The 9,867-nt window shown below is 36.2% G+C and overlaps 1 protein-coding gene across 1 annotated transcript; it reads right to left on the bottom strand.

Moving 5' to 3' along the window:
• Positions 1-2,754: 2,754 nt before the first annotated feature.
• Positions 2,755-4,481, bottom strand: LOC140977504 (probable 2-oxoglutarate-dependent dioxygenase AOP1). Its single transcript, XM_073442246.1, has 3 exons — positions 4,048-4,481; positions 3,241-3,562; positions 2,755-3,141 (listed from the first exon to the last, which is right to left on the bottom strand). The coding sequence occupies exons 1-3, from the start codon at positions 4,416-4,418 to the stop codon at positions 2,893-2,895; spliced, it is 942 nt and encodes a 313-aa protein (XP_073298347.1). The 5' UTR covers positions 4,419-4,481; the 3' UTR covers positions 2,755-2,892.
• Between the last annotated feature and the right edge of the window lie 5,386 nt (positions 4,482-9,867).

Genomic DNA, 9,867 nt, shown 5'->3' with positions numbered 1-9,867 from the left:
TGAGATTGGATGTGATAAAAAAAATCATTATTAAAATATTTAAATTGGATATGGAATAATAATTGATAAATAATAATATTTTTAGTTTGATTGATTAAATTGGGATAAAATATTAAATTACAATTGAATCTTTTTATTAATTACTTAATATATACAAATTATATATTAAGGATAACACTATAATTTTATACGGAATGATTGGATTGATGTGTTTCTAATAATTAACATATGGATAACTTATAATTACAATTAAACATTTTATAAGTATTTTAGTAACTTCGGTACAATATTTGAGAAGATAATTTTACATTTTTTAGAATCACAAAGCATACACTAGAAACTAATCACTACGTTTTCAATAAATTGCACGTTGATTTTTTTCTCATTCTTTTTTTAGTTTTGTTACAATATTTGAAAAGAAAATTTTATATTTTTTATGTCACGTCTCGAGACCGAAGCGTAGATGACATCTGACATTGTTTAAACAATTTTATTGAAAACAATAAGTATCGTAACAAATAGCCAAAATCAATTTAATTCATAAAAGAATATTTTTTTTACATATGTGAAATATGAATAATGCGGAAGCCGTTCTTACAAAAAAAAAGTGCGAAATTCAGAAGCGAATAAAATATAATCATGAAATCAGGGACTTGTTCTTCATAACTCTGGATTTCTTCAACAGCCCCAAAACTGATTTTGTTCCGGCTCTTCCACATGTTCTTCATTATTATATGGGGAGGGACGTTAGGGAGTTAGAGTTTTGAGAAATAGTCAGAAAGTAGGAGCCAATCAAATACAAAAATAACAAGTTATACATATACATATATTTAAAATGATCATTTTTCAGAGCATATTTCGAAAACAGGTCTGGTCTCAAATAAAAAAAATCATCGGCCACTACTACAGACTAGTTCCTATTAGCCGTGGCACATATCGATCAGATCATATCAGACATAACAAAATCTTATGGAACAAAGTCTTATCAAACCAGAATCACATAATGGACACAGATCTTATAACAATGACCATATGCTATCCTTGATATTGGGCTCCCTCTAGGACATTTTCTTGTAAATGGGCTCCTTCTGGGCCTTCTCCAGCATTTGGGCTCCCTCTGAGGCCTTCTTCCATAGACAAGCTCTATTTGGGGCATTTTCCCTCACAGACTTTCCCAATACGCCATCATTCGAGTCATATCGAATAAATTTAACCCATAGGGACGAAACAGACGGATTGAACAAAACAAATCGAAAGAACAGAACGAATCGGATCGGAACAAAACTTAGCAAAAGATCTTATAATAATGATAATGTACTTGATCTTGGGCTCCTTCTGGGGCCTTCTCTTATAAATGGGTTCTTTTTGAGGTCTTTTCCCGTATCCGGGCTCCCTCTGGGGCTCTTTTTTCATAGACCGGCTCTCTCTGAGACCTTTTCTTTTGCATGTTTTCCCGATGCGCCATCATTCGCATCATATCAAACAAAATTATTCCATTGGAACGAAATAAATAGATTAAACGAATCAAATCAAAACGAAACAGACGGAACAAATTGGATAGGAAAAGAACTAAGAAAAAGATGCAAATGTGAAGCAAATGATTCAAGAAAAGCATACAGTATATGATCAAATTTTAACACATACACAAGCCTTTAAAAAATACATGAGCCCACATATTTTTGTTTTGAACGTGCTGTATAAACTTGATCGAAAATTTGATGGATCCTAGGCAAATTTTGGACAGAACTCGGCAAGGGTTCGGGTAGCACTCGAACGTGATTTCCGGATAGAACAACACCTTAGAATGTTTGTATATGTTGCACGATCCTTGCTGAAACTCAGAAATATGGAAAATACATGTTCGAACTAGTGTGGTTCGAATTTGTTTGGATTTTGGACGAACTTTGGAAGAACTTGGAAATTCTTGGGTCGAACACGAGCAGTTGAACGAACTTGAGCAGCACCTCGGTCACGATTTGGGCAGCACTTGCACAACTATATAATGGCCAAATGTTGCCTCTCTTCTTTGCTTGAAGTGGCCGAAACTTGGAGGAGATTTTGGGAGAATTTTTGGTGCAAGCTAGGATTTGTGAAAGGGCTTGCATGTATTTATAAGCTGAAAGGGGTGGTCTTAGCCGAAATCTTGGTACCGAAGTAGTCAAAATTTTATCTACAACCAAGAGTCACTTTTTGCACATTAAATTTGTCCAATCTATTAGCTATTTCCTTGGCAACAGTTTTGGTTTACGTAGGACATAAGAATTAGGCTTCTTTGAGCTAAAGTTTCAAGTTCATGAGCTAGCGGTTTGCATCCTCGAGATACTCGATTTCGGCCTTGCGGTTTTTGCGACGTCTCGGGCTCTACTATGCTGAATTTTGCACATTTTAAGATGTTTCGTTTTATGAAATTCTGTCCTCACCTTTTAATTACAAAACAGAACACTAAATTGATCACTACGTTCGGAATAAGTTGCGTGTCGAGATTAATTACTTTTGGTTCTATGAATTTTCATATTAAGTTACACAATTTCCTAAATCCAGTCCTTTTTTCGCAAAAACCAATGCGACCACAAGCGGTTGCCTAATTAGCAGACACAAATATGTCCTGACATAGAGTTATGATTTGGAAATTTGGGTTTTTGGTGGTAAATATCTACTATGACTTATTTTAAAATTGGGGTATTATATGTATTTTACACTTATATTACTTATCCACTTTATATATTATAATATTGTAAGAAAGACAAATGTTAAAAGTATAGATGACGTGAATACAAATAATTCTTGAAAACAAATTAACACTTCCAAAAACCCCTAACCACATTATTAAAACACGCTTACACATACATCGTGCCACAACACCCATATCTCTAACACGACTTCTTCTCAAAACTAAAGCCCGCAATAAGCCTTTAGGGCATCTGATGATTTCAGACCCTCCGGAGTGTAAAAAAATTTAACGAACTCAAAATGCTCATAGGGTTTGAAGAGCAAAGGATGCTCTTCATCGACCATTTCTTTGGGGGATTTAATAATATAACCTTCTTTTGGTACTGAAAATATTCCTATTGAATAACGGGCCACACTTCCCTTCATCATAACCCTGTGGTGCGCGGAATGTAGCCTTCCATTTGTCCATGCCTTCGAAAGAGAAAAATTAGTTTAGCTTAATGTAATAAATGTGGAACTTAGTAAAATGCCGAAGGAAAAATACTTGAAATGAATTTGGTGTGCACTTACATGAAAAGCTTGTCCGATCATGACAACGAAAGAGTCCGGAGAAGGCTCCACGACGATCCATTGTCCATCTTTTGTCTGCACTTCCAATCCGTTCACTTCATTTTGATACAATATGGTCACCATGTTTTTATCTGTGTGCTTTGTTAGGCCAAGCTCGGTTTCATGGCTTTTAGGGGAATCATATTTCTGAACTCGAACAAGGTAATTTGTTGACTCTATGTGCTCATCTATATATTTTTCGAGTCCGAAGCTTTCAAGAACTAGCTTACGAACAATTTGATCCAATTCGGATAGTTGCTCCGCGAATGATCGAATATTCTTGCTACCGAGACGAGTAAATTATGACATCACCAGTGTTTGCAAGAAAATGGTTCACGAGGAAAAATAAAATATAACAAAAGCACAGAAAACTTACGCTAAACGATGAATCAAACGGTGTGATAATATCAAAACTTTACACTGATTACATTTACTAATTGCCAAGAGAATTAATAAACGATATATAATTTTAAATTTGAGCTTGACTGATCTATTCAAAATTCAAATTTATATATCTTGATAGGGAAACGATCGATGTGTTCGAATAAAAAGATTTCGATTTGGACATCAGATTTGTAATGCAAATCCGCTTCAAATTCCTCGAGTTACCGAATTTTTTAACAAAAGAAATTTGAGAATGATTTTCTAAAATCTATTTCTCAACTAAAACATTTCAGTTCAACGCAACGTAAAGAGTTAGTTTTACACTTTGTCATTAGAAATGAAGAATGGCTATCGAAACAGCAAAAAAAATCGATCAATCGGTACCTGAAATCAGGGTTTCCTTCAGACCACATGAGATTCGTGAAGCTTTCGATGCTTCCGAGACCGATTGCGTCATCAATTCCCAAGCTTTCGTAAAGTGGCACCAGAGCATGCTGGCCAATGTAACCATGGTAATGCTTATTTGAACTGTTTCGAAGTTTATTCTGTAAAGGGAGCTCGAAAAGCTGCCTCGAACCTTCAATCACCGAGTCTCGGAGGTTACGATGAATCTGATCGAATTTTGCCTCGAAGCAGCCGAATTCTTGCAGGGCGAACCTTACTTGGTTCTTCACAGATTCCCAGCTGGGACTTTTGCTTTCTTGTTTCAGTTCGGAGAAATTGATGATTGGAAGCTTGATCGTTTCGGAGCCCATCTTTGTTCTTGACTTTTGGATCTGCTGATTGATGTTGGATTGTAAAATGGAGGAATTACCTGTTCTTATTATTATTATTTAAAAAAAAACAAATTTATAGTTTTAAAAATATCAACATTATTATAATTATTTCTATTTTTAAAAGATAAATTTATAGTTTTTAAAATAACGTCATTTCAAGTTGACTTTTGTATAATTTTTCTTGCTACCTAAAATAGTCAGCATTCTTTTGTCAAAAAATTCAAGTTGGCATGGCGACAACAGGCGTGTCTTGTGACATCGTTTTCCTCACCAAATTATATTTTAATTTATATTAAAGCATCTCAAATATTAATTCGACATTAGATATATAGTACGGAAGTATTGTAATATTAAATTTCAAACATAAAATCATATTGTAGCTTTGGAAGCATATGGTGCTCTAATTTTGTATTGAAAGAAGAAATTGAAGATGATAATTTCCAAGTGGAAGAGCTAGAGGTGGGTGCTATCATAAATAAAAGATGAACAGGTTTTGGTCCCGCTATTCGAAGGTTTGAATCCTTCCGCACCAAACCAAATACGACGAACCAAGAAAGACATCACAAGCACTTGTGGAATAAAACAATTTGTTTCGCATGAGGTGTAAAATGCATTAAAGAAAATTAACTTTGTAGAGTTTAAAAATAATAAAATGATATTTGAACAAAATTGGAGCTTATACATATTCTGCCTACTCTACGGAAAATAATCTTGAATGAGAAATATATAATCATTTAAAATATTCAAAGCTCTTTGGGATAGAAACATATAATGTGATGACCCGATCGAATTTTTAAAGTGATGATCGTGTAAGAAATAAAACTCTAAATTTATTCCTTATGAAACATCAAACCATAAGCACAACTCTAAGCTCGAATTTTGAGCTCAAGGATCTCAATTAATTATTGTCCTTAAAATAAAAAAATACAGCTACCATTTCGAGCTAAGAGTTGGACATAATCATGATGTAATAAAAAGACATTTTAGATCATTTATGCGACCGTTTGGTTGTAAGCCAGTTTTGGCCGTAATTAAGGCTTCATTTGGGCTTCAAGAAATCGTGAATAGGCTCCCTTTGGTATGCCACATTTGTCCAAAAAAAGGCAGCCACATATGTCCCATAAATACCCCACACGGTGCTTAGAAAGGACACTTAAAAAAAAACCTTTAAAAAATCAATAAAAAAGTCGAGCACTATAGGCTGCCAACCTCAATTGATTCCAGCTGTATTTTTGGGCATCAAACTTACATTAACTAAGGAAATATTCTACCCGGTTGTGTATGTTAGAGTAGGTGTCCAGCAAGTCAACTTGTGGCTCGAACTTTTATTGACTCGATGTAAAACAATCTTTATTTTAATAATATTTTACGATTTTATTCGATTATGGCATTATACTTTATCTGTATATCCATGCAAGCTGCATGGATAAAGTCCTTGAATATACAATAAGTGCCATAAGGTTTGCGTCGCAACGTAAAATCATGAAACTCATTAGGAAGTGTACCGTATATTCTAAACATGTTCTTAGTCGAATCAGCCGTCTAAAACAAGGATAAAGGTCGCTCGAGCTTGAGACTAGCATCTGTGGTGTAAACGCCATGTTTCATTGGCAAGGGTATGGAGATGTCCATTTACACAGATGGGTGATCATATGATGATGTACTGAACAACCCTCCCTCGGACTGTCCAAGTGGTTCCCACTTATCGAGTGGAATAGTCCGCAGTTATTGTTGTACACCATTAGTCCTTTGACCTGGGACAATGTAGAGGCTATACGTACTAGCATGCACTTTGAACCGTTTACCGACTCCATAGAGGGTCATTAGGTGGGGAGGTTAGGTGTAGTTTTGAAATACGTATGAGCAAATGCATTGTGGTCGGGGATTCACCGTTCGCCTGCGGGTGAAGATATCCTATGTGATCTGATGAGTTAATAGTGCAAGGAGTCTCTGGCCAGAGCAAGAAATGTGCTATAGGGAAAGGTGTTTTCCTAGTTGCACATATCATGCCACTATTGGTACTCAAAGATAAATTGTATCGTTATCGAATTCATATGCAACTCTCGATATACCAATGGTTGCAGATTTGATCGGGATATATGTGTTGAAGGGATCGTACTGTACGCTAACCATGGCTAAAGGTTCTTGCAGGCACTATCAGTGATACCTAGGGAATCATGGGACGATGCTACTAGACGCTCTTACCATGATCCGATGGGTGCAATAAAAATGAGTTTTGACATTCTTGATCAAGTAGTTGATGAAAAAAATGGGGTTAACTAGGGTAAACCTGAATAAGAATAAATGTTATTTTGAATCACATGGAGATGTCAACCCACGGCTAGCTATATCCCTGAACCATTGAGAGTCACACAAGTATCGGATTATGTGTTCCCGTTGAGATAGTCAAATTTCAAGGAGTTGGAATTTGGCGACTATAGTTTGATAGAGATCAAACAGGGAGCTTATAAAGGAGTTTATGAGTTGGTTCCATAGGATGGAAGAAATGGAAGTTAGCATGATTGCTAAATAAAGAAGAAGAGTGGAACTGCCTGTTTTGTGAAGGAGTTCACTAAAACTGGCAGCTGCCCAATATGGTAAGTGAAAATTTTGATCTTCGAAATTTTTTATTTTCATTATATGAACAAGATTTGTATCCTTGGTACATCGGTTGTTTCGAATCGTCGATCGGGGTTATAATGAGTTCGGAATCATTTTTTTTTTGGTAAATTTGGAATTTACTAATTAAATGATTATGTTAGTAGTGGTGGCTACTAACATGCATAAATTCTCATAAATATTTTAGAGGTGTCTAGAATTAAATTAATTAAGGAGATAGTTTATAAATTAAATTGTGGTTATTTAATTTAATACACATATACTTGTATATATTTTATATGATGATATAAAATATATGTATATGATATTATTATATCATGTATTATTAAAAGTTAATAAATAAATTATATATCAATTATATATATGAGAGTTTTAATATAATGAAATTATTAGAGTCTTTGTGGGAGAGAGACTCCTAATTAGATTAGGAGTCTCACTCTATATATATATACCAATAGGACTCATAATTTACACCCTAATTTTTACAAACAAAGCAAACAAAAATATTCCCTTCCTTGATGAAAAAACCCACGGCCATGTGTAGGAAGCAAATCATGTCATGAAACTTATTTTGGATTAATGACATAATCAGCTTCTATAATAATTGATTAAGAATCAATTAATTCTCACCCTTGAATTGATATTCTCGGCCAATTTCAAAAGATTTGGGAAAATTTCGGCCAAGTGTTTTCCTTCCACCACCGCGGCGTTGACGCTACTCCGTCATCGGATTTATGAAATTCGGATACTACAATCTCAACACATAGATCGTTTGGATTTTCTAAACCAAATGAGGAAAACAGTATCTGATCGTAGACCTAATTAGGCGATCAAAGTTGAAGAGTCATTCGTAGAGATTTACAAGAAGAATTATCTCCGTAAAAAAAATCGGAATAGTTTGGAGTCCAAGCGTTGAGAAAGCAAATGTATAATTCTAAACACCCTATGAATGTTTTTAAACACACGACGCCCAAGAACAAAATTTTTAAACTTCCGCTGCGTCTTGGGTGTAAGAAAACGATGTCCCAACAGTGTACCCGTGTTCGAGCTCCAAGAAAATTGGGTCACATTCGAGTTACAATCGAGCCTACTCGAGCACCATTGTGCGGCTGAATTCGAGTACTTCCAGTCGAATTTGAAGGCAACAACCGTGCAACAATTGGCCAACATTCTACCCAATTAGTTTCTAGTCGGGATCTCTCAGGTCATTTCCCATAGACGGGGTCTCTCTGGGGCCTTGGCCCGTAAACGGGGTACGTCTGGGCCTTGGCCCTCACGTCATCTCCACAAAATCATATATCATATATCATATAATTTGTTACAGTCAATTCACATCCTTCAAAATATTTTTCCTTTTCTTTTAAAAATCATAAAATAACATAGCTTTCCAAAAATAGCATTTTAAACAGTATAAATTGTACAGCTTTACCATAAATCGTAAAAATACATATTATCATCAAAATCATCATTTTAAATCATATAATATCATTTAACATGCGTTATGATCCTTCGGGACGCTGCCAAGCGTTTTCGTATTTTTCTAAGTGTAAAAAGACCGTTTTGCCCCTAGACGTAAAAATTCTCGAATTTATCTTTTTCTCGCTTTTAATGACATGGGATTATTCTAAATAATTATTTAAGCTTAAATATAATTTTAAGAAGCTTAAACTAGTCTTTTCAATTAATTCTTTAATTAGCGATTCGTGCGATAATAAAATCTCGAATAAATCCAAAACTCGATATTTTAATCCCAAATTTTAAACATAACGTTTTTAGTATTTATTCTACCCTCCCAAGTCATGAGCCACACCCATGGATTCAATTTTAGTTATTAAAATCTCGTTTTTGACCCTTCAAGGAACACACCGAGCCATGTCCCAAAATACTCGAGCCACGTCCGAGCCACCTTGAGCCAAACCCAATCCAACCCATCTAGGCACCCTACTGACCAGGCTCAAGCCCTTGAACAGCCCCTTAAACCCTCGAAAAGCCTGCTGGAACCAGACTCGAAACTGCACTCTCCTAAACTTACGTTAGAAGACTCCTAGTCAACCTAGGTCACCTCCAGCCGAGCCACCACCAAACCCACCTGACTCTGACAATCCCTGGACCCAGCCCTGACCAGCCACCAGAACCCAAGCTGCGAACCCCTGAACCAAAGACAGCAACTTGCGCGTACACCTTGATGCCATCCTCACGTTTTCTGCTTTTGGCTCGAGCCATGTCGAGCCCAACAACTCCAGCCCCTAGCCCAACCCCTGCCCATCACCCTAGGACCCTGATGGACCACTAGCCTAGCCCCAAACTGAGCCACAACCCCCTTGTACGTCAGCTGGCCGAGAGATGGCTTGGGGAGAGTCCTAACTTTCGTGGACTCCTCCCCAGCCTGAACCACGAGTTCTAGCCATGCTAGGACTCTCCCTAGGACCTAGCCATGACCCTTAGGACCCAGCCCCCTCCCCTGGTCGAGCCCCAAGACACCATGCAGAACAATCGAACCCTTTGAGCCACAACAAACACACAAGCATTCACCAACTCTTGGTCCTTCTTTTCTAAAACAAATCCTACGGTTTCCAGCCTTGTTTCCTTCAATATTTATCATGTTTTGATCATGTTACAATTATATATCATCCTACCTTGGCAGCGTATCGTTGGATTTAAAAAACGTTTTTCATAAAAGCGCAAAAACGTCGTATAAACGTTTTACCGTAAAATTTATCGAATACTTATTTTTTTCAAGCATAAAAAATTAAATCAAGCATATTATGATTTGTATGATGTTTAAAAGAGTTTAGGAACGTGCTTTTGC

This window comes from Primulina huaijiensis, chromosome 5 (assembly GCF_012295235.1).
Source record: "Primulina huaijiensis isolate GDHJ02 chromosome 5, ASM1229523v2, whole genome shotgun sequence".
In the NCBI taxonomy this organism is placed as follows: domain Eukaryota; kingdom Viridiplantae; phylum Streptophyta; class Magnoliopsida; order Lamiales; family Gesneriaceae; genus Primulina; species Primulina huaijiensis.
This window is presented reverse-complemented; position numbering and strand designations above follow the sequence as displayed.

Excerpts from the sequence above, each read along its gene's own strand:
- LOC140977504 (XM_073442246.1), bottom strand. The coding sequence starts at position 4,418 with ATGGGCTCCGAAACGATCAAGCTTCCAATCATCAATTTCTCCGAACTG. Across the intron at positions 3,563-4,047 it reads GAAGGAAACCCTGATTTCAG|CAAGAATATTCGATCATTCG; the intron begins GTACCGATTGAT and ends TCGTCTCGGTAG. Across the intron at positions 3,142-3,240 it reads TGATCGGACAAGCTTTTCAT|GCATGGACAAATGGAAGGCT; the intron begins GTAAGTGCACAC and ends TCTCTTTCGAAG.